We start from the raw sequence: 24,117 nt of genomic DNA, 5'->3' as shown, positions 1-24,117 counted from the left end.
AAGCATTGTTAGGTTTTAGATATCGTCAAGGACATAACTTGTTTTCTGTTCTTGTTTTGAGTTGAGAATTTTGCTATTCTTTTGTGTTTGTTTTTCTAATTATAAATATATATAATATAATATATTTTCCTAAATTATGTTTTATTTTTCACCACTGTCAAAAGCTTATTTTACTGAACATTATTTTTCTGTGTTGTTAACATGCCTGACATTCCTGTTTATTAACTCACCCCTCTCCCCCTCCTCACCTTCCTTCCGTCCTGTCTCCTGGGGGGGTGCAGAATAATATTCAGGGTGTGATAGAATCAGTCTACCAGTCTGCAGGAGTTCTCAAATATACGTTTTTGTGACCTATTTTCGGTCATGGAGCTGTTTTTATGGGATGCAATTAAAAAAATAAAAAAATAAAAAGATTATATATATATATATATTTTTAAATATATATATATATATTTTAACCCGTCCTACTTTAAATGTACTTTAGTAAGTTTGGGTTCTAACCTCGCCTCACCAGGCTTTCCACCACCTCGGAGGAAAGCCTGGTCTCTGTTTCAAAAGTCCGTATGATCCTGTCGGGAGCGGATGATATCGTTACGTCATGTTGTAGTATTGTTTTGTAGTCGATCAGGCAGGAACAACAGGCGGTAACTTTATATATATCTATGGCAACTTCCTTTTCATTTTCTCAATAAAAGCTCTCGTAGTCTGTAGCTTTTATTGAGAGGAATTTATTGAGGGAAGCCTGTAGCCTGTAGCTTTTATTGAGGGAAAAGGAAGTTGCCGCCTGTTGTTCCTGCCTGTCGACTATCATCCGCTCCCGACAGGATCATATACCCAAATGAAATGGTGCCCAGGCTATTTGGGTTCTAAATTGTGAATCTCGAGCTGAAATGGTTTGGGCTGATTGATCAGGTGATTAGGGCTGTTGATTGACTGTAGGATCAGATGTTTCATGTGGACTGACTAGAGATCTCAACTGGTTGACCCGATACTCTAGAACTAACACTGTCATCTTCATCACCCAGTGGATGAACATTGGCATGGCTTGGCTATCTGGTGTCCCTCTTCCTTTTTCTGTTTCATAGTCTCTCCCTCTCTCTCTCTCTGTTTTCCGTTAACTCTAACCCCTGTGTTTCTCTGTGTGTAGGTGGGAGGGTGAAGACATGGAAGAGGAGGTGGTTCATTCTAACAGACAACTGCCTCTACTACTTCGAATACACAACAGTAAGCGGACAGAGGGGTGTGTGTGTATGTGTGTGTGTGTGTGCGTGCGTGCACGTGTGCATACTCTATGAAATGAGATCAAATAAGATCACCTAAAGGCCAGGAGGACTGGTAGTCAAACCGAGTGACACAGGGATTAAGTGACATATATCACCCCCCCCCCCCCCCCCCCTACACACACACGCACGCACGCACTCACGCACGCACGCACGCACGCACGCATGCACGCACGCACGCACGCACGCACGCACACACACACACACACACACACACACACACACATCCCCTCTCTTTAGCAGATGCAGTGTCTGACCTCCATCCAGCAATTAACATGATGCATCATGGGAAACATCTGGGGAGGTTGCGGCAGCACATCTGTCCTGGTTAAGCCAAGTGCTTCACTCAGCCCCCTCCCCCATTTACCCAACACACACACACACACACACACACACACACACACACACACGCAAATAATATACCAAAAAACCCTCTTCATCACTCCTTCCTCACAACCAGCTGTGAGACCACCCCCCACTCGCCACAAGTCCCAACACGTGCCGTCCCCTGCCACAGCCCCTCATTAGTATACTATACAGACATGATGGCGGCTGACAGGGGTTGCTCAGCCCCCTGATGTGAGGTACATCCCCCGTCAGAGAGAGACATTAGTAGCTCGCTGGAGGAAGTTTATATACTTCAGTGACTCCATCCACTACCACAGTCGTTATAAAACGTTCAACTTTCAAGTTCAAGGACCCCCCAGTTTATGCATTGGGTCACAGTATCAAGGTGAGTGAGGAGTATAGTATAGGACCCAAATGCAACATGACTGAGGCCGAACAGATCAACTCAAGAGTTTTAAATAATAATAATAACCAGGTTCACCAAAACGTGACATACAGTACATAAACTAAGGTTCTCCAGAAACAAGGTGGGTCGAACAATGTCAAAGGAAAGTTCCATGAAATATGGGACTACTTTTATTTGTATATTAAAGGATGGTTGCATTAACAAGTGTTGTCCATTTGGACATGTTTTTGACTCCTAGTTGTGTTTTGTTTGTTTTTTCTTTTGTGTAAGTCATGTGTATTTTGTATGCTTTTGTAAAATCATTAAAAAACTTTGACAAAAAAAATAAAGAAACAAGGTGGGTCAAACATAGCCAGGTACAGCACTAGATTGAAAAGTCTAAACACGCCAAACACGTACATGAACTCACAATGAACTGAACACACAGGGGAGTTTAGACACAGGGACTAACAGACCACTCAACTGACAATCAACACAAGGATAGGCTAACACACTATCCTTGTGCCTCACTGCCTACCCACAACCCACTACAGTGTGCCATGTTTTCCCAATGCACAATGCAACCACGGACGGGGGTTGACTGGCCACAGGCTGACTACTTCAACCCGTCGCTTACATTTTCTTGACGACGAGCGTAAAAGTGTAAAAATCACACCTGTGTGAAGTGAGGGGTGCTATAATCATTGTACAATCATCATCAAGAATGGTTGTCCCTTAATGGCCAAGGGTGGCCACGACATACCCAGCCGATTTGCTCAGACACATATGACGTACATTCTCCATTCATTGTCAATGACATTTAATGTTTGTGTTCAGATCAACAATATTGGCCACTGTTCGCCGGTGTCACACTCTACCGGCACCCTACGCAGTGGAGGGAGAGGTTCCGATGTGAGCTATATACTGACCATGAACTGACTATGATACTGACATGAATACTATCTCTCTTTCTCTGTGTTTCTAGGATAAAGAGCCTCGTGGAATTATTCCCCTGGAGAACCTCAGTATCAGAGAGGTCGATGAGCCCAGGAAACCTGTAAGAAACGTAGCCCTTCTGTTCCTGTCTCTGAACTTTACATTGTCCTTAACAATAGCAAAATAGTATAATGTGTTTATGTCAAATAACTTACATGTTTTACATGTGTTTTGTATTCCTATATGTCTCGCCACAACCACACTTCAAAAGTAGCCTTGAACCCATATAGTGTTGCAACAGGGCATCATATTTGAAAATGTCTTTATAAAATTTAAAACACACTATGGAACCAACGTATTAACACATTTTGGACACGGTGCCCAGTTGGACAGAATCCTGACATTTAAAACTGTGTCCCGCTCTCCTCGCAGAACTGCTTTGAGCTCTACAATCCCAACCACAAAGGCCAGGTGATCAAGGCCTGCAAGACGGAGGCGGATGGACGTGTTGTGGAGGGCAACCACGTGGTGTACAGAATATCAGCGCCCACGCCAGAAGAGAAGGAAGAGTGGATCAAATCCATCAAGTAAGATTCCCCTCTAGAACCTCTCTGTGGCTCTCTCTCCGTTAGCACGGATCCTTTTACACTGGAAGGGCACTTAACTGACGTCGAGCCTATTTCCCATGTGTGCCTTTCACATGTCTGACCTTGGCTGTGAGGAACACGAACACACACACATACGAACACACACACACACACACACACACACACACACACACACACACACACACACACATGCACACAGATGTAAGTTCACACCCAAATGCACATATGGGATGCACGAGCGCAAACACTCACATGTGACTGTGTGACTCAGTTTCTCACACTGTGAGACAGATAAGACTGTGGACTCAGAGGTGATTTGTGCTCTCTGGAGGTTAACCAGGCTTCCGTTCGATAAGGCCTGGAGTGTCAAGTATGAAACAAAAAACATGCGCTGTCGCACGCGCGCGCCCACACGCACAAGCACACACACACACACACACACACGCACACACACACACGCGCGCACACACACACACACACACACACACACACATACACACACACACACAATTTCAATTCAATTACACACACAAATGGAAGCACTCAAATGCATTTTGACAGCGTCTGCACTCTATTGGTTACATCCAAATGCTGTCTTGTTAAGGCAGGCAAAGAGACTCGATTACTGCAGCAAATTGGACCCAGTGGGTAATCGATCGACTTGTCGGAATCTCTAAGTCCAGCATTACTGGACAATTCACTGATCAATACCAGAGCTGAAAATATCGTATTAAAGATCCCTCCATGCTCTCACTATACAGAAATCACATTACCATTGACATGTGATTCCATTAAATCTCACTGATGGATTTTCGGCTAATGCTCGGACGTTAAGTTTCACTTATTTTAACTTCCAAGTTAAAATCTCGTTTTAACAAGGCTGCTTCGTGGGCAGTTAAGTGGATTTCAAAGTGGGAAGAGGTTATCATTTGTCAGGGTTTGTGTGATTAGAGTTAACTGTCATTGAGATGACATCGTGAGGGCAGAACCTGAAGATTTCCAAATAAGAAAACACAAGACCGATTGTCCAGACTGTGTTAAGACCAGCTCTATGTATCTAGTATCTAGTATAGTTAAACAATCTCATTGTCAAAAATGCAGCCTACACCAAAGCTTGAGAATACCTGGTATCATACTATGATTCCACTGTTAGGCTGATGAGGGGGGAGGCTGATGAGGTGTACTGTAACACCTCAAATCATCATATGTACCTGTACAGTTAATATACGTGTGTGTGTGTGTTAGGCTGCGCAACAGTGACACTTGGTTGTGAAAACCAACCAAACGTTATTTTCGTGCTCGGACACAGCCAGCCAGGGACCCATGCAGGGACACAGCCAGCCAGCCAGGGACACACATATAGCCGTCTATAGGAGTGGTTGCACCACTCAAAAATGAATTATACCGGTATGTCCCTGGACTGTGCATGCAGGTTGGGGGAGTGCTACTCAATGAGACTTGTGTCTCTTGACTCAGCTGGCTGGGGTGGCAGACTAGCCTGTGGTCTGGTCAGCACATTCTCTCTCTCCTGTACACACACACACACACACACACACACACACACACACACACACACACACACACACACACACACACACACACACACACACACACACACACACACACAGTGCAGCCTTGCTGTGTCCCTGACTCATCTGCAGGGTTGGCAACTGTCCTGTGGCTAGGAGCGAGTGCACGCACCGTGCGCACACACACACGCACACACACACACACACACACACACACACAGCATGCCCTGCAGTCTTGCCGTTTGGTAAACCATGGCTTATTCAGCCTTATTACATGCCAGTGTCTGATCTCTCCCCTCCCAGGGAATAAAGCTTTGTCACAACTATAATATGTCTACAGGGAGGAATATAACATAGAGCTCCATTATGCAAGATATGTTCACAACTTCACAATTGTGAAACATACTTTCTAGTCTTGAACCTGACTGTTCATTGAATATTATGCATTTTGTCTCAGCATAGACTATTCAACTATTATAGCAGTGATAGAAATGACTTGTGTACTAGTGTAAGGCAATAGAAAAAATATACAAAATGTTGTGAAATCTCCTCTGCAAATGTGGAATCAGTGGAAGCTGAAAAACAGAATATTAATAAAGTGGTGTTATATTGAGACTGGGCCAATCGCTTAACAAAACCTTCTCCCCCCACCCCGTTTCAGAGCAAGTATCAGCAGGGACCCGTTCTATGACATGCTGGCCACCAGGAAGCGGAGGATAGCCAATAAAAAATGATGACCACCCGCCTATATAAACCAATAAGCATTCTGCATCGCCGTCACCAACGTTGTCACCAGCAGCAGAGCCCTCCCAGGTGCCACAGATAGATCATGAGTCTCTTACCCATTCATCCAGGGGGGCTGAAGTCACAGTGATGGATTGGCACAGGACGGAGCAGCAGCAAAGCCGTTTGTCACATACCTACCTACCCTACCAGAGATTTGGACTGTATGCACCTCTGCCAATATCAAGCTTCTCTGTTGGGGCCAGAGAGGACAGTTATGTTTGCAACATCTTGGACTAAACTGGATTTATAACACAAACTACAGTAAGATGACAGGATTTCGCCAGTTATGCAGCTATAGTATCTCTCTGCATCATTAGCTAATGGTGTTGTTCTGCCCTCTAGTGAGTGGAAAAGGAATTGCATCGACCATGCAAACAGGCGACACCCTCTTCTGCGTTTGATACCCTTTTGTTCTTCAAATGAGTGTCCAATGAATACCCAACAGCTGTTGAAAACTGTGTGTAGCCGTGTTGTTGGTTAATTATTGTAAAAAGAATCAGCTGGTCTGATTGTTAATACCAGAATGACTGTTTCACAAGCAACTGCAAGCATATTCTTTAAAGACTGATGAAAATTATTGACAGCCAAGAAAAGCTGGTTCATTTGCGTATGTTCACATATAGCAAATCATGTAATTTCATTAATTTTGCATTTTCCTGTGAACTATCACTTTTTACTATGGAAGACCATTTCTGCCAATGTGACATAGTATTGCGAAATTATATATATTATATAATATTTTTGAAATGTCTCATTATTTGGATTTACTGTTATTTGGAGAAAACTGATTATTTTGATACCAAATCTTTTTCTTTTTTTTAAAGATATTGTAATTTGGAGATACTCACTTTCAGAAAACTTTATTTTTTTGATTGTATTTTGAGGTTTCAAAATTTTAAAATAAGCCAGAGGGAGAAAAAAAATGCAGGTTGAGTTTTTCATTCTATTTGAAAATGTTTCATTATTTTGAGAAACAAAGTATTTATTTTGAGACACCAAGTCATTTCAAATTTCTCATGACTTACAAGATCTTTTCCCATCATATTGGTGGAAATGGGCTCCAAACTATAAAACACAACAACCTATGTTGCTTCTAAGTTGTTTTGAAGACACCTCTATAACCAAAATATCTTTTTCATATTTATTGTCTGATTTTCTCTTAACAAAACAAATCGTCCCCTTTACATTATTCATGTATATAATGTACATATATTTTGTCTTTGTGTTCTTATGTAGCACGTAAAGCATTATGGCTGTAGCCTACAGTATACCCGTTCATTTTTTGTTTTTCGTATTGTTTTGACAACAAATGTTTACAATAGTGTCAAGAGAAACCTCTCTTAGCTCCTCGCTGAGCAGTGAAGATACACTGATGGGATCTTCATATTGTGTTGCAATTGGAAGTTCTGTTGAGATGTCATTAAAATAGCAAAAGCCCACTGCACTGAGTTTGACATGTGGGGGTATAGGACAAAAGGGGACTGACAAGGATCTTAAAAGTCCTCAATAGGTGAAGCTGAAATGAAGATACTGGCATTTTTCTATTGAAGCCCAAATAAGTGTGAAGGATTACTGGAACCCAAGGGCTGGTTTCCCAGACTGAGATCAAGCGAAAAAAACTTGTTTGAATGAAATTGTAGGCAACTAGGCATGATATTGGATTGGTAGCAAACTGGTCCTAGCTGTTTTGATGAATTCTTTGAATAAAAGAAAATATGAAAGAATCGTGTAACCTAGGCTGTGTGAATTGATTGAACTACAATCAGCCTAACACCCAGCTAAACATAGTCTTTGGTTAATTGCAGTGTTATTAATAGCGTGTTGATAGTATTACAAATACAAAATGGGGTGGTTGGCCTTTCAACAAACAGCTAGAAAACCTGACCTGTGGGTAATAAGTGTGTTTAGTGAGTGAAGCACAAAGCCTGAATACGAATAAGTCTTTGGCCTTGTGGAAAATTCACTCCATCAACCCTAGTGGGCTTTCCCTTAATCTGGTACCAACCCAAAAATACTGATATACTTAAATTAATATGCTGTACAAATGTCAGACAGAAGAAGCCAAATGCGTAGCATCACATCTTCCACCATTAAGGTACTTTCAGACGGGCATTGATTAACGCAGGCGTTGTCGCCTGCATCAACGAGAGGCCTGCTCAAGAGAGGCGCGACAACGCAAGTGTAAAAGAAAAGCTCAACAGAATCCAGATCTAGTCGGTCACGGGCATGTGCACGAAACGAGCACACACACACGACAATTTCATGGGACCGCGCCCACGTAAATAGATATGCTTGCGTTGTCGCCCCTCGACTTCTCTGCGCGTACAGAAAAAATAAACGCAGGTCTCATTGAAAATGAATTACTAGGCGCGTTAATCGCTGCTCATCTGAAAGGACCTTTAGTGTACATGTTCACTTCACACTACAAACTTGTGAAAACAGTAAGAGAAGGGGCGACTTACAATTTCTGACATTAACAAATGTATTTTAAGGCTTTTTCTTTCATATATACCTTGTACAATGTATAAATTCTGACATGCTATTGTTAAACCAAAGGGATAACATCTGCTCTTTCCAACATTTTTTTTCGTCTTTCAGAGATTGTAAAAAAAAAAAAAAAAAAAAAAGCAGAAAGCAAAACCCATACCCATTACTGACTTATATCCATAAAATATGGTTCTAAGTTGTGGTGAGGGGGTATTAATTTCTAAAAACAAACCAAGATGACAACAAATAGAAAAACAACTCTTGATAATCCTGATACAGGACTGTTTTACATGTATAAAAAAATAACTGATAGTACAGTTCAAAATCAAATTCACAGTATTCTTTCTGATGGACGCTAAAAGAAACAAACTGCATTTTCTTTTCTTTTAAAAAGCAAACACAAAAAAGATCTGCAGCAACAATTTCTTTTTCTGAACTTTTTTGAATGCTTGAATAAGTCTAAAAATAAAGACAAAGAAACGTGAGAGAAAAGATGAGAGAAATAAAGGATGACATAGAGACAATCTTGAATCTCCACATCTGTGAAAAGGTGGGGGAGGCTGAATTTTAGGCTCCAGTACAGAAATGGAAACATAAAAAGAGCTGGGAGGGTGGGAGACAAAATGTCCTCAAGTCTGTCCAGGGTTAAACCTAATTTATATATTGCCACACTAACAACCAGCTAACAACTAAACAATTATGTTCAGTAGGCGGAACTGTTGTGTGACAAAGTATAAATCAAGTTTAACATGTCGTAGAGGTAATTCCGAACACAGAAGCCAGCTCCCTTTGTCACGCACCTCCCGTCTCATCCCCCCAGAAAACATCTCCCTTGTATTATTGTCCTATTGTCCTTCTTTAGAGGGAATAATAAAAAAAAAAGCCCCAAAAAACCCCACAATTTCACCATTTTGTTTAGGGCTTCCATTACAGATATGTAGATACATTGACATCTTCAAACCGTGACCTCCAACTTGAGTCACATGGTCCGTCTTGCGGGTAGCAAATCCTCCCATTTCTTTCATCCATATTCCTTGTCTGCTTGAAGCGGGTGGAGATAGTGTGTGATGATAAAAGTCCTGAGTCTTCGGCTGAGCAGCAGTGGAGATATTGTGAGCTCCAAGCTTTGTTTTCCATTCCTATTTTTGGATTTGTGTCTATAGAAGTAGTATATATTAATCTTTGTTTTCGTTTTCATCATAAATGTTCGAGTATGTTCACTATAAGTGAGAGGATAAGAACGTCTTTAAAAAAGAAACGAAAGAAAGAATCTTAACGTGTAATAAAAAATACAGTATACCCCCAGTGATTAAGCACCGCATCCGAAAGGTTCATGATTCATTCCTTTGCTGATGAAAATGTTTTATCTTGTTTCTAAGACGCTGAGCCATACATAATTAGTTTCCAAGTCTGGAAGGAGAGAAAAGAGAATTATACATAAAGAGAGTTATACATTTTAATATGTTATATACAAAGCTATTAATGTTCATAATAACTGCCCTCTGTAAAGATGGCATTGCAGCCAGCAGAGGATATTAGCCATTAAATATTGAAAAAGAACACAAGCTCACTTTGTTCTTTGCATGGCTGAGGAGGATATGGTCAGTTTTTCATGGCGGTGCACGGGCCATTTGAAGAGGTGGAGGCTCTCTCGGAATATGTTCGGCTGGAGCCATTGCCTAAAAAAATAAGACAATACCCTCTGTTGTCAGTTTGTTGTCCAGATAAAGACCAATGATGTACTTAAAAGTACATGTACTTAAGTACTTAAAATTCTGTTTAGTCTGAAAGAATAAACAAAGAAACAAACAAATATAAATTATAATTTAAGACTTGGCACCCATCTGTATATACTGTTGAACTCTGGTAGAACCATATCTACGCAGCGGAGGGCTGCGTGGAAAATTGGCACTTTACCGGCGCATTTCACAGTTTTAGCGCTCCTTCAGCAGCCTTTGCTTCTAAATTTCGGCACTTGCGGCAGTAGTTAAATCTGTTGTAATACCTGTGTATTCATTTAGATGGTAGTGACCGTCGGTGTTTTCAGTTGCCGTGGGTGTTGGTGATGTGAGGGGAGAAGCAAGATGGCAGTCATCTCTGCCTCCAGTGCGCCTGCATTTCTCAGGAGAGCCCCTGCTGTTGTGTTTGGCTCCATCGTCATCAGATCGCCGGCGTTTGCGGCTATCCCTACTCTCGCTGTCACTGTCGCGCTTCCGCTTTTTCTTCTTGTGTTTTGAAGATTTGCCTTCGGCAGTTCTGTCTGAGGAATCCACATCTGAACTCCTGGAGGAAAAGTAAAATAAAAGATCTGAATAAACAAAATGTAAACTTGGCAACCTGCTTGTGGACAATGAGCTTTCTGCCAGGGCAGAGCAGCTCGCCTGTCCAAGTTGAGGTTTCCTCAACTTTGACGCTATGCTTTTTTGCTGTCAAGGCCTTTTTGTTGTTTTTTGCGATGATGTGGAAAAGTGTCGAGCCGCTCATTACCACAGACCTTGCATTAAAACTCTGTTGACGGTCTAAATTGTGTGTTAAAAGAGTTCACTATATATGAACCATTTATAAATGTAATCAATTAAAGATTTACGAGTGATTAGTTATTGTTGTTAGTGTTGAAAGGTCTAGCTCCCTGATGGACTCGAGCCATTGAATGAAGGCCCGGGAGTGTCTTCTGTAAAGAAATAGGAGTCGTTTTATTTGATCCAGAAAGAAGTAAATTCCTGTTTTTACTCATGCTTCAGTATAACCATATTTGGCAATAGCTTCAGTTGTAATCAATCAGATAAACACAACACAAAGCAAAAGGGATGATCTCCTAAACCTCTTGGAATAAAAGGAGCGGAAATACTGAGCTAAAGACATCAGTTCAGCTCTTTCCCCAGGACCATAGACAGAGTGGTAATGACTTCAGTCAAAACCATTTCACCCTTCTGGAAATTTTAATGTTTTAAACTTTGCTCTGCTTAATCACTACAGAATAAGGAATTTTACTATACCTAGTACCTCGCCCTGTCCAATCTTTATGTCCAATTTTCTAACTGTCTGACTGGTCCTCCCACAAGAAGTCACAGTCAGTCCCTGGGCGAGCAGTTTAAAGTCCTGAGAGTTGCTGGCCTTGGCTTGCAGCAGGATGCTGAGAAGGGATGGCCTGCCAACAGCTCGCCTGGGTTGTAGCCGAGCTATACAACTCTTTCCTGAACCCTAGCAACTTTGTTGAACCCTAGTCCAATGGAGGGCAATGCTGTGGTTCTATGGGACCAGTAGTCGCATTCCTATAGCCCGGACGGTGGGTGGAAATTAGGTTATATTAGTTTTGTTATGAAAACTGCTAATAAAACAGTTAAGGTAAAAAATACTCACTCGCTGTCATGGTGTCTGTCCTTGTCCTTAGATTTTTTCTTTTTCTTGCTCTTTTTGTGTTTTTTAAAACGAAGCCGCTCTGAGCTGTTATCCCTGTCTTTGATTAGGAAAACACTAGCAGATGTTTTCTTGTCCTGATCCTCCCTACTAGGAGGGAAAGCGGGTCCCAGGGGAGGGGAGAGTGGGGACCGAAGAGGAGACCCCCTGGTCTTGTTATTACAAGTCTGTGACGCCGGGGCAGACAAGGAAGTCTCTTCTTTCAGGGGGTAAATGTCGCTTTCCCTGCCCTTGGCCTCCCGTGACTCTCTGCCGTCCTCCTTCCAGCGGGTCCTGTGAGAGTCGTCATGGCGAGAACGGCTATGGCCCTGCCGCTCACGTTCACGCTCATCTCGGGAGTGGTGGCGATGGTAGTGGTGGTAGCAGCGGTCGCGATCACGCTCCCTCGGGTGGTGGACAGTGGTGCGCTCCCAGCGGCGCTCACCCTCCCAGTCACGGTGGTGGCGGTCCCGGACGGGCGAGCGGTCTCGGTGGGAGGAGTCACGGCGATGGTGGTGGTAGTTATGATGATGACGATGGCGATAGTCCTGTTTGTAGCGGTGACGGTCTGCATCCGAGTCTCGCTCTCGGCTCCTGTCGCGGTAGTGTCTCTCCCTGTCCCGCTCTTGGCTCCTGTCAGTGGAAGGTCTCTCTTTATCCCTGTCCTGTGAAGATCGCCTCTCCTTCACGCTGCCTTTGGAGCTGAGCTTGTTCATGTGGGACTCCCTGGCCTCCGGTTGTCCTTTGACCCCCACTGCCGTTAAGCCATTAGTCTGTGCTGAAGCATCATGCGAGGCTGCCGAGACATCCTCGCTACCGATGAGAGTGGGTTCTGCCTGGAGGGACGAGGCTGATGGGTTGCTTTGATGTGAACATGAGGATGTCGATTCTCTGGAGGATGAAGAGTTGCTCTTGGAGGCAGTGGCTGGGGAGGGTGAGCTGGCAGCAGAGGAGGCCGTGGGCTGAGGCAGAGGGTTGGTCAGACTTTTAGCACTTATGTCATCAGTGGAGAGATGCTGGCCTTGGCTTGCAGCAGGATGCTGAGACGAGATGGCCTGCGAACAGCTGGCCTGGTTTGTAGCAGAGCTATACAATTCTTTGCTGCAGAAACAAATACACATGCAAGCATTCAACTTTAATTGTTTTCTGAAGCTTTCATGCAGAGTGGCATAGGATTTCTAATTCTGTGGATATTCTGCCTAATCTTCATCATCTTCCACTCTCATTTGAATTCCACACTGTTATAACCCATTTTCTTTCTGTACAGCAAGATACTACGAACAACATTGCTCATTTGTTATCTTTGTAGCATATCCTCATTGTCTTAGGACTCTTAATTCCTTGACTACTTTTACCATGTATTCCTTCAATCAGTGATATAATGCACTGTATATTATCAGAACGGTAATCTCACCTGGGCTGACAGCGGTCTAAGTCCAAGCCATTAGTAGCACTGCCATTCACAGCCGACATACTGCTTTGTTTGCTGCCAGAGACCTAAACAGCACAGAATGGAAAAATACACTCTGTATTGACATGTATTGATTGCATGGAAATAAATGTTGGTATGAATTGATTGCATGGAAATAAATGAGACTTAATACACCAGGGTGAGCGAACCTTCTCAGTGGTCATGTGTCCGTTCACTTTGTGGTGGCCGTTCTGATGTCCGTTTTGACTGGGCCTGGAAATACCGTTGGGTGACCCATTGAGTCCATTAGCGTTACGGTGTGCTCCAGTCTCACCGTTGGTGGGTGGCGGTGCCGGTCCATAGACGGCTGCTTCCCCTCCTCCATTCCTCCCATTGAAGTGTGACTTGACCTGGCTGCCATTCTCCATTATGGAACTCTCCTGGTCTGACTCATCAGATGACTCATGGCCATACGGCACCAAGAACGATGCTCCGTTCCCTCCGCGGTGGTGCTCCCCATTAGCGTAAGAGTTGCCATTGACGTGATGAACCTGACGTGGGACAAAGTGGAGGTCTGAGCGGACGTCTGAGGTAGACTGAGAGGAAGAGGGAGGCGGACCATAAGAGGATGACAACTCTGTCGCCAACGAGGACGGGCGGCTCTGTTTAGCCTGGCCAATGAAGAAGGAGAGCTTCCGCCGCATGTCAGCGTGTGGGAGCGCGGTGGGACGGTGGGAGATGGTGGAGGAGGCAAGTCCATGGCTGGGTTTACCCAGAGCACTGCTGCTGGTGCTAGGTTTAGAGCTGGGGGGATAGTCTCTTAAAGAGCCATTCCCATTGATGTGGAGGGTATTCTGTGCAACACAAACACAAGAACAATATTTTTATGTCTTAGCCAGCTAGTCACTTGTCAAGAGGATGTCCATGTCTTAGTCAGCTACAGTCACTTGTCAAGAGGATGTCCATGTCTTAGTCAGCTACAGTCACTTGTCAAGAGGATGTTCATGTCTTAGTCAGCTACAGTCACTTGTCAAGAGGATGTTCATGTCTTAGTCAGCTACAGTCACTTGTCAAGAGGATGTCCATGTCTTAGTCAGCTACAGTCACTTGTCAAGAGGAACGCTGTTGATTTGATTTTAGACTACTGTTTAATCGTTGCATGGAATATTACACAATATGGTTTTTTTAAGCATTCTTTCCATCTAGTGGTCTAGGAAATGCTATTTCCTTTAATTACGTTTTCGGGTTGACTAAAGGTTTATGACGTCTAAAATAGTTACAGTGCCCCTTTCAAGACAACAGTTTTTTATTTGCATTGCAAATGCAAAATAATAATGCATATAGCATATTGTATGATTCCTACCTACTGTATATTTATGTTTCCTAATGTTAAGTATACGGCATTGGATATTCTGATGTTTTATAGCATTTATAGACCTAACACGTTTTATGGAAAATATGACCTTTGACAAACACTTAAAAACAATATAGGTCCGTAGAATGTCAGCAGTGTGTGCAACAGTACCTTGGTCATTTGTGGGGGCAGCTGGGGGCCTATGAAGCCGGTGGAGGTGTGTCGGGGGGTGGTGTTGATGCGAGGCGCTACTGGCGCTACTGGCCGCGGGGAGGACTGGCCGGGGTTGCGGCTTATGAGGTTGTAGTCCCCTCCATTCTTAACATCAGTAGATCTGGATGATAAAAGATAAGAATTAAGCATAAATGTTATAGTCCATTTCTGGTGTACCAATGACGGCCATCTCCAAATGTAGGCACAAATTTGACATCACTTATACAATATAAGTTAACGGGGGCGTATAACAGATATGTTTGTTACAATAAGTGTTAGTTCTAAATTGCCATAGTAATCAATGAAATGGAGTTTTTATTTGTTTAATAATATAAGGTGTCTCCCCATCTCTACAGCCTTTTGTGAGTAGAAAATAAACTTTCTTGCAGGGATACCAATTTTCATCCAGATACCAATTTTCAAAATAAAGCCGTTGAATCCACTTTTTTATACTCACTTGATGTAGAAGAGGACATAGGCCTGCTGGTTGAGCACAGTCCTGATGTCACTGATGGACACAGAGGAGTCATTCATTTGGTACCACTGACCGTTACTGGCCTAAGGAGGAACAAAGAAGACGATCGATAAGACTACAAATTCACCACACACACACACACACACGCACACACACACACACACACACACACACACACACACACACACACACGCGCGCGCGCACGCACGCACGCACGCACGCACGCACGCACGCACACGTTTTTTCAGAAAACAGTGGTTCTCATCCTGAAAACTCCTGAAAGTGTAATGATCTTTAAATAGTTTTGAATTTTTTTAACACAAATCTTCTGGGTGTAAAACATTTTCAGATGGGGGTCCGCAGCCAGATACATATCATTTTGGGGGTCATTAGCATAGAATCTGACTCAGTTCTTAATTGGTTAAGTCACTATATACTGTATGTTTAGAATAGCTAGAGGGAGTTTCTATAATACCTTGATGTAGCAGAAGTAGTGTCCAGCATGACAGCTGTATCCAGAGTGCACCAGGACGGCATAGAGCCCGTACAACTGTGACTCCCCCTGGGACTGGGACAGGAAGGGACCCATGTCCAGCGACTCCGGGTACCTGACATCCTGATAACGATAGAATAACAGCTGGCTGTGTTATTAACCACATTCAACCTGGCATCCCCGTTTTTGGCATAATATTAACGATAAACAAAGTTTAAAATGTTTCATAAATAATTTCCTGAGGGAAATTCAGTTGTCAGAGCAGCTGAATTTCCATAGCAAAAAATGTTGGAGTGGGCAAGTGTGTTTATTGTACTTGCCTTGGTGAGTTTGCCTCCGGTGAAATTGGCAAAGCGTTTCAGTGAGATGGTGAGGACATTGGAGCAGCGGTGGATGGTGAATCTCTTTGTGGCCGTCACTAGTTTCTTGCACCTACAGGGGAGACACATTAGTAGACAAATTGCCAAATCAATAACACAGGCTTTTAGAATAGAAGTGGACCACAGGATGACTTATCTTTAGCTATCATGGATAGACCTGCATCGCACTAGTACTGTATATGAAGGCACTTTGTTATGACCACATAGGTGACTACAGGGTCCCTGTTATATATTTATTTAAATAAGTTCTAAAACTTGAAATAATTTTGATTTAAACATTTTCAGGCCTGGACAATACCATTTCTAATTCCATAGAGATGAATAGCTATCCTAAGCAGCTTGTTTATGAGAAATCAGAAATGCAGTTATCTTCGCTGAAAGTTCCGTTCTCTCCTTAGAGGAACATACATTAAGTAGACAGGTGGGTATACATACAGTACAGACTTCATACAGCCACTTACTTGGTGCATCTGTAGGCATTTTCTCCTTCCAGTTGTTCTGGCTTGACAAACTGCTCAAGAGCCTTGCTAACACTGGGGGATGTCTGCATAGAGACAAAAACAAATTGTGTTTATTGTTCTGTTGAAGGTTTCAAAAATACAAAGAGGGTCTAGCAGTGTGTAGAATGTGAATAGCACTAAGGAATATTGTGCTCAGATTCTAGTACATGTATTGCACTTGGTGAATACAGTGAAAATAAATAAATATATCTAAGACGGGGTACTTTTCTTACCTTAATTTCCAATGCAATGTCCAAGAAAGGGTCAAATGTATCAGAGACTGCTTTGCAGTTTAAACATTTGACTGTAGTGGGGAAAAGACACCAGAATTATTTATCAAAAATCACTGAACCAACCACACACAGTACATTAACTGTTTATACAATATGCAGTGTGTGTGTGTGTGTGTGTGTGTGTGTGTGTGTGTGTGTGTGTACAATTGTATAAATGAATCAAACAGAATGTTGATAAAAAATATTAACTTGCCTCTGGACCTTAAGTACCCCCCAAAGACTTGATGGATGAAACTGGTTGCCTGCGTTTGCCTGTCCAATCTGTAAGAAGGAAAACAGCAAACAGCATCAGGTCTGGGATCAACAAAAACAGCTATAACTTTCTGTTGATTGTGTTATTTTTATTAGGACCCGGACAGGAGTGGATCTTCATATAGTAAAATCCTCAAATACTAAAATAGTAGAAACTACAGCACAGCATGGCAGTTCATACTTTCATTTCATTTCATTTCATATTTATTTATTTCATTTCAGTTATGGTTTTACATGATCATATTAATTTTTACTTTGTACTTATTATTATTTTTTACATATTCCATAGCAGAAAAGAAAAGGAGCAGGAAGAAGCTAAATCTTATTTATACCTGCCCCTATCCTTAAAAAAAACATCTAATTGATGCTGCCACCAACCATACATGATTACATCAAATAAAAAAGAAAGAAAAAAAACAACTAATTGATGCTGCCACCAACCATACATGATTACATCAAAGAAAAAAGAAAGAAAAAAAACAACTAATTGATGCTGCCACCAACCATACATGATTACATCAAAAAAGAAAGAAAAAAACAACAAAGACAAAGGACATAGAGCTCAACAAGAGAACAAACAAAGACTCACTTGGTTCCAGGCAGGCAGGACTTTTGCATAGCATCCAGTGTGTAACGCAGAAATTCATGGGCGTCCTCCTGGCTTCCAAAGCGGAAATGCTTTGCAATCCCTGCGTAAGAAGCAAACAATTAAACATTAGAAGCTACATGGACAGACCAACTTGTGGATATTTAGAACAAAATAATATATTTTTAAGAGTCAAGTGTTCTGTTCTTCCAGAATTAAGTTTAATAAATAATACTGCTCCAATGTGTTATCTAACCGGTAATACCGGTACATATTTAGTTGTGGTGATGTCAAGATGATTTGGACTTTGAAGGTTTTAGTCCTGCAAAGTTTTCCCTCCAAAATAAGCTAAACAGCAAGATAGTGCCTCCTACTGTGTGTTTGAAGGATAGCCTATTTTATGCAACATTTACTATAGTGATTTTGAGAGAACCACTCACTTTTGAGGTCATTGTGGACACCAATGGGCTTGATGACATTCCCAGAATTGGCAAAAACCTGAATGATGTGGTTTTGCATGGTGCACATCATACAGAAGCCTGGCTCATGACCTAGCACAGGAGAAACACAGGTACACAATTCAAGGTTAACCCATTCAGGCCTGACGTCGAAATAAAAAAAAAACTTTTCTAAATCATGACAATTTTCTGAAAGATTTGAGGCACATTTCATAGCGCGCCACTCGGTGGCGCGCTATGAGCTTGTAGATCTGCTATTTTTCAATAGCTAAAGTATAACATAATGCTTGAAACACCAAAAGTGGTTCCCGCCCAAAATGGGTTAAGGCGATAGTCTACTGTAAAAAATGTAATTCTAGATTACTGCTAATAAAACAAATTAGAAATAGAAAATGTAATTCCTATTTTGGGCATAGAGCGAGGAATAAAACAATACATGTTTAAGAAATTCAAAACATTTAAAGAAATTCATTAAAATAATTAAATAATAGCATATCTACAAGCTCACAACGTGTCATAATGCAACGTGTAGTGAGCTTGTGGATCGGCTGCTTGTGCATCCAGTGCAACATGTCGCCTCGGAAAACAACGGGAAGTGTCGATAAAATAGAATCAATATTCAGTTACTGCATTGTCTTCTTGCTTCAAATGTTTTCAAAAACATTCTTCTGGGTCTTTGATTAGAAAGCGGTCTGTTATTGAGCTCAGCAGTCATTATTCAAAAATAACACACCACTGAATTCAGTGATTGCCAATCAGAATCAAGCATTCAACCAAGAAGCTGACATGACTGTTAATGTATTGAATATTTGTAATTAGGTAGGCTATGGAACAAACTATCACTGTGAAAAATAAGATAATCCACCAAAGGGAGTAAAGAAAATAACATACATGTTTTAGAATGCTCCCGTGTCAACATGTAGTTGGTGAATGGAGGGGTGTAGGTGAGACACTGCAGGGCAGAGTTGAGGAAGCAGGTGTTGCCCATGTTTTGAAGTCCCGCCCCGATGCGGTGGACCTGGTTCCACTTCAGGATAAGCCGCTCCATGGGGAACAGAACTTTTTGGGGAAGAGCAATGCCATCCCCGCTGGCCATCACTGGTTAAAAATAGACAAGACACAAGTGGACATTGTTAAGCACAATTAGGGCCCAAATGATTATTTAGCTAGCTAGATAATGTATTCCATCGTGCCATTAAATGCTCCATAAGCCATTTCAAGAATAGTTTCACTGGGATTTAAACATAGGCCTGGATATTAAGTCCAGGGTGGGATAGAAGTCTGTATTTCTGCATGCCCATGTCTTTATTGGTAGGAGTAATGTTCAATATGTAAGGGATAATGAAATACATATCGACAGGGTGATGCAGGACCCTGACACAAAGTGGAAGGGTCTTGAATCACCCTAAAGGGGTTTCTTTCTCAATAATGACATGACCACTTCACTATTATCCCACTAATTACATCAATAATTGTATTGATTTAAAAAGTATTTCTCTGCTCCACAAAATAAAATAGTTAATTCAATTCTACAGTTACGACAGCCAAGCATTCAAAAAAGCTGTGGGCGGCCATAGCTGAAGGGGTATGGCTATGTGGCTGGCTATGTGTCCATGAGCAAGACACTTAACCCCTAATTGCTCAATGCCATACCACTATAATTGTTAACAGGTAAAAATAAAGGAAATGTCATTCATGTGTTAACAGAAAGTGTAACATATACAGGAAATAAATACTGCATCAAGTTTACCGCGGGTTTCATGAGTTAAAAGCATGTTCTGAAATCAATCAATATCTGACAGCAGTTTAATGAAAAAGGCATGCAGATATTGTCAGCTCCAGGCGTAGGTTTCATCTCACAACCGAGCATGACAAGGCGGATAAACAGATAGACGTTTTTCCAATCTCGCCGGTGTTACATGCAATGAATTTATGAGATGGCCTAAATCATAACACGTTTTTCCAATCTCAGTGTTACATGCAATGAATTTATGAGATGGCCTAAATCGTGCACCTTTAGATTAGCCTCGCGTAGCGATACTACTATCACTGCGTGGATATTAGTCTCGTCCCTCTCACTTTCTCGCCATCACCATTTCGGCCTTGAAGTCCTCCCACAATTTAGAGGGGCCAGACTTAACCTGCCTGGGGCAATATGCATTGCAAAGGCAGATGAAGGCTGGCTACGCAAGGCTACCTTTAGATAGCTTCCCACTAGGTTTCAAGTCAAATGGCAAAATTGTACAGCTCTGTTACCCTGCTCCTTGGACCGGTCCACTGAATGGGGTGTGTTGTTGTAGATGGTGGCTCCAGGCGTGGGGCCCATGCAGCCCCCCGGGGACTTCAACCTAGGAGAGTCACTAGGCATGGTGGGACCCACTCCCCAGCTACTGGAGCAGCTGCTGTCCATCACGCCGTCTCCGCTGGAGAAGGAGGAGCGCTTGCAGCCGACCGTCTCGTGGTCAGACTTCTCAGAAGATCTGTCAACTATGGTCATTTTTCATTGCTGTGGGGAGATACACGGCTTATAAACCTTACCAACACTGTTCCGCTATCAGGTAACACTTGATTGGCAAAACATTTGCAGAAATATTTAGTAACAACTTGGGGCATAGGGCATAGGATACATTTTGGTATCAATTTAGTATTTTTGGTTGCTTCTCTTTCGACAAAGAGCAAGCTGTGAGAGAAACTCCTCTGTCATAGGAGCACAGGTAGGCAACTAGGCGTACGTTATAAATAGGTTTTAGTCTGCTTAAGGAGGATTCAGTCTGCTGTTATGCACTGCCTCTAAACATATCACTATTATAAACTAGAGATCACGTCAGTCATTTGTGCCTGGGACCCATGACATTAAACTGTTTCCAAAAGATTTTTGGCGATAGAGATTTATTTTGTGATCAAGTGTAATCCTTTTTTGTATAACCATGTCCTCTGCATGTTGTACTTTACTGAAGTCTGCAGTTTCCTACATTTCTCAGAAAAGGTGTTCAGCACCCATTTACTAAATGTTTATTATTGCTGCAATGCTGTCAAGACATCTTGTGGCACCATTGCATCCTAGACAACTACTATATCTGCCTCTTCTACGCTGGATTAACCCATTTGATTGTTTATCAAATGGGTTAATACAAACATTAAAAAAGTGGTGCTGGAGGCGTAGTTTAATATCTTCATTGAGACATATATTATTTCCACACAGCAAAAGTCACCGATAAAGACTTTCACCCACTAAAAAAGTGGTTATATATGAAACGGTGTACTTGTGTTTTTGTTTTCGAGTCTGGAATGTTTTTTAGGACAGAGTCCAGCAGCTACAGCTGTTTATTACTACTATAAAATTCCACTGTAGTTGTGCTGGCATGGCGTTACATAGTCTACGTTTGAAAATAATATGTGCAATTGCAAACATCATAAAACGACACCAGAAACGCAAGGCATATTGAAATGACTCGCATTTAATTCTATATGGTGGCCAAACTCAAAGTCTTAAAATGATCATGTAACACAATGCACAACTAACCGTAGTTTGGTCCCTGAGTGACCCTGACTGGACTGGAGCACATTTACGACAACTGTTCCCTCCCACCTGCTCCCGGCAGACTGGTTCACACTGACTGGGCTTACATGCTAGCAAAATGACGACTAGGCCTCGGACACGCAGCGCAGCAAACCGGTTATATAAAACATAATTTCAACCGTCGGTGTCAAGTCATGAACACAGAGGGACAAATAACATTACATTTAAAGTCCATGTCAATAATAGAGTGACTGAGGTGCACTACGCGCGCACAAAACCTCATTGAAAACGCCATGGTAACGGTGAACGTTAACAATGCTACTCAAACATGCATAGGGTACATTTTGGTCTTTCACAAACGAATGGGGCATCTCTTCCTCTCATAAATGAAACGTACATTTTATCACACGTTTTTATTTATAATGTACGTCTGATAAACAACGACAATAACATGCGATGTGATGTCATGATCCTGTACGCGTAAAACGTGACTTTTCAGGCACGGGGGGTGAAATGTCTTGTTGAGATTTAAACGGCCAAACAATTACCCTACGTAAACACGGGACATCTAACAGCACCGCTGTAAGGAGAGCGCTGAGTGTCTGCTTCTGCTAGTGTCGGTCGGTGCTAGCATCAGGATGTGCTACTGTGCTAGCATAGCGTGCGTTGCCGCTTGTAAAAACAATGCGTGGCATGTTAATATCCCGTTTCTAGTCCCCGTTGAATCAAAAAACGCGACTTATGATATTTGAATGGCCCCATCGAACGGAACAAGCAGCTATGGCTGAAAGGAGGGGCTCGACAACACCGACCGGTGGCTGTGTGCGCTCAATGAAATGCTCATTGCGCTGTTGGTCCATCCGACATGACACTCACTCTGACTGCTAACCGGTGTAAGGCGACTACAACACATCTCCAACGCCTAAACCCAGCAAAACATGACCGCTGCGCAGTTAAAGGTCCGCGTATTGAATGAAACGTCAGTTCGCTTACCTGTAATGCATTATAAACGTATTATTATCCATTCTAACTCCATTCCTTGATTCCAGCGGGTGTCCGGCGGTGAACAATGACGTAGCTAATTGCCCCACGGGTACATCCGGGAATCTGGTTTGAAAGATGCTTCCCCATTTGCTCGTGAGACTGTCGATCAGTTCGGAAGGGGCGTGTTCAGAAAGAGCTGTCGCCTCTGTCGCACGTCCACAGCCCTGACCTTTGTGTACATGGCGTTCTTTATACACAAACATGAATAACAGTCGATCCATACTGGATAGGAATGCACGTTTGACCTTACCGACCGATGGTACAGCAAATGAGTGCTCACATGTATCCAGCCGTCATTAACATGAGCAACATACGACCACCTCCTGTCTGCTACCATCAATCACCACCTCTTCCATGCAGTTTATGTCGACCCCACCGCACCCACTCCTCCCAACCCTCACTCATCAGAGAACCTAGCTCTGGTCCAAAGCCCTAATGCCGTTGCTCGAGGCTATGGACCAGAGCTACAGAGAACCATAACCATCCTAGCTAGCCCCCTTCCACAGCTAGTCCATCACAACTGACAGGAGAGAGCTGAGAAGATTCATAATGCATAATTTAACCAACATCTTCCTGAATCCTAGACCTGAAGCCAACTTCCTCGTCCTCTGTACTGCTCAATACTGTTGTATGGACTGTAATGACACATTGTACTTTATTTTAGCATGCTGCATGCACATTGCAGGTCTGTGGCAAATATTCGTATAATTTAGACATTTGTCTAAATTGCAGAATTTCCCCCTGCGTGGTTAATAAAGTGTAATCTTATAATGTAATTTCATCCATAAAATCACTGCTGAAAACATACTTTTATATCAAGAAATTTGCCTGTTTTTAATTCATTAATAATAATAATAATGAATTGCATTTTTATAGCGCTTTTCCAAGTGCTCAAAGCACACATACATTGGGAGGTGAAGCGGCGAACAGTCGACGCCAGCGTCCTCACTTCCCACATTCACACACCAATGGTGGCAAGCTCACACCGACCAACTCATTGGAGGCAATGTAGGGTCCAGTGTCTTGCCCAAGGACACTTCGACATGCGGACAGGAGGAGCCGGGATTCGAACCGCCAACCCAGGGATCATTGGACGACCTGCTCTACCTCCTGAGCCACAGCCGCTCAATTGTTTTCATCTCTGGTATTTGCTTGTGTCGTATCTGATGGAACCACATTTCATCAATATAGTCGTCCATAAGCCATAATGCTATATTTGCAATAATTAGACTAGATACATTTTGGTCACTACATGTGTTAATTTGGTTAGTGAGCTAGGAGACGGTCGGTCTAGACTCAGAGCAATCACTCAGCCTGAGTACCTTGCATTGTTCTCAATCCGTTTGAGGCTAGGCCAGGTGTTGAAGACACTTAGCATTCTTT

General features: G+C 42.5%; 2 protein-coding genes across 7 annotated transcripts in view; one reads left to right on the top strand and one right to left on the bottom strand.

The window, feature by feature from the left end:
* Positions 1-6,624, top strand: part of LOC306914865 (cytohesin-3) — a 35,655-nt gene extending 29,031 nt beyond the window's left edge. Inside the window, exons 10-13 of the mRNA XM_079492083.1 lie at positions 1,148-1,224; positions 2,999-3,070; positions 3,382-3,536; positions 5,748-6,624. Coding sequence (XP_079348209.1) covers positions 1,148-1,224; positions 2,999-3,070; positions 3,382-3,536; positions 5,748-5,820 — 377 coding nt within the window. The 3' untranslated portion in view covers positions 5,821-6,624. The remainder of the gene's footprint in view (positions 1-1,147; positions 1,225-2,998; positions 3,071-3,381; positions 3,537-5,747) is intronic.
* A 148-nt stretch (positions 6,625-6,772) lies between these two features.
* Positions 6,773-23,125, bottom strand: usp42 (ubiquitin specific peptidase 42). 6 transcript variants are annotated; one of them, XM_079492079.1, is made up of 18 exons: positions 22,567-23,125; positions 20,427-20,676; positions 19,062-19,268; positions 18,153-18,263; positions 17,716-17,815; positions 17,068-17,135; positions 16,815-16,885; positions 16,543-16,625; positions 16,022-16,133; positions 15,684-15,824; positions 15,191-15,291; positions 14,692-14,854; positions 13,376-14,020; positions 13,170-13,252; positions 11,720-12,856; positions 10,365-10,642; positions 9,931-10,038; positions 6,773-9,769 (listed from the first exon to the last, which is right to left on the bottom strand). In XM_079492079.1, exons 2-17 carry the CDS (start codon positions 20,665-20,667, stop codon positions 9,962-9,964), a joined length of 3,618 nt encoding a protein of 1,205 aa, XP_079348205.1. In that variant the 5' UTR covers positions 20,668-20,676; positions 22,567-23,125; the 3' UTR covers positions 6,773-9,769; positions 9,931-9,961. The 6 variants fall into 6 exon arrangements, 5 of the variants coding, with proteins under 5 accessions (XP_079348205.1, XP_079348208.1, XP_079348207.1 ...); XM_079492082.1 differs by having other exon boundaries at positions 13,376-13,717; positions 22,684-23,125; XM_079492081.1 differs by having other exon boundaries at positions 20,427-20,694; positions 22,684-22,721.
* Between the last annotated feature and the right edge of the window lie 992 nt (positions 23,126-24,117).

The sequence above is a fragment of the Electrona antarctica genome, assembly GCF_951216825.1.
Source record: "Electrona antarctica genome assembly, chromosome: 22".
In the NCBI taxonomy this organism is placed as follows: Eukaryota; Metazoa; Chordata; class Actinopteri; order Myctophiformes; family Myctophidae; genus Electrona; species Electrona antarctica.
Note: the sequence above shows the minus strand (reverse complement) of the source record. Positions and strands in the feature narration are given on the sequence as shown.

What these genes read in the sequence shown, in the direction of transcription:
- usp42 (XM_079492079.1), bottom strand. Translation starts at nt 20,667, where the DNA reads ATGACCATAGTTGACAGATCTTCTGAGAAGTCTGACCACGAGACGGTC. An exon ending in CCGGAGGCAAACTCACCAAG is followed by an intron (nt 15,825 to 16,021) that starts GCAAGTACAATA and finishes TATCGTTATCAG; the next exon opens with GATGTCAGGTACCCGGAGTC. An exon ending in GACACATGACCACTGAGAAG is followed by an intron (nt 13,253 to 13,375) that starts GTTCGCTCACCC and finishes TGTGCTGTTTAG; the next exon opens with GTCTCTGGCAGCAAACAAAG.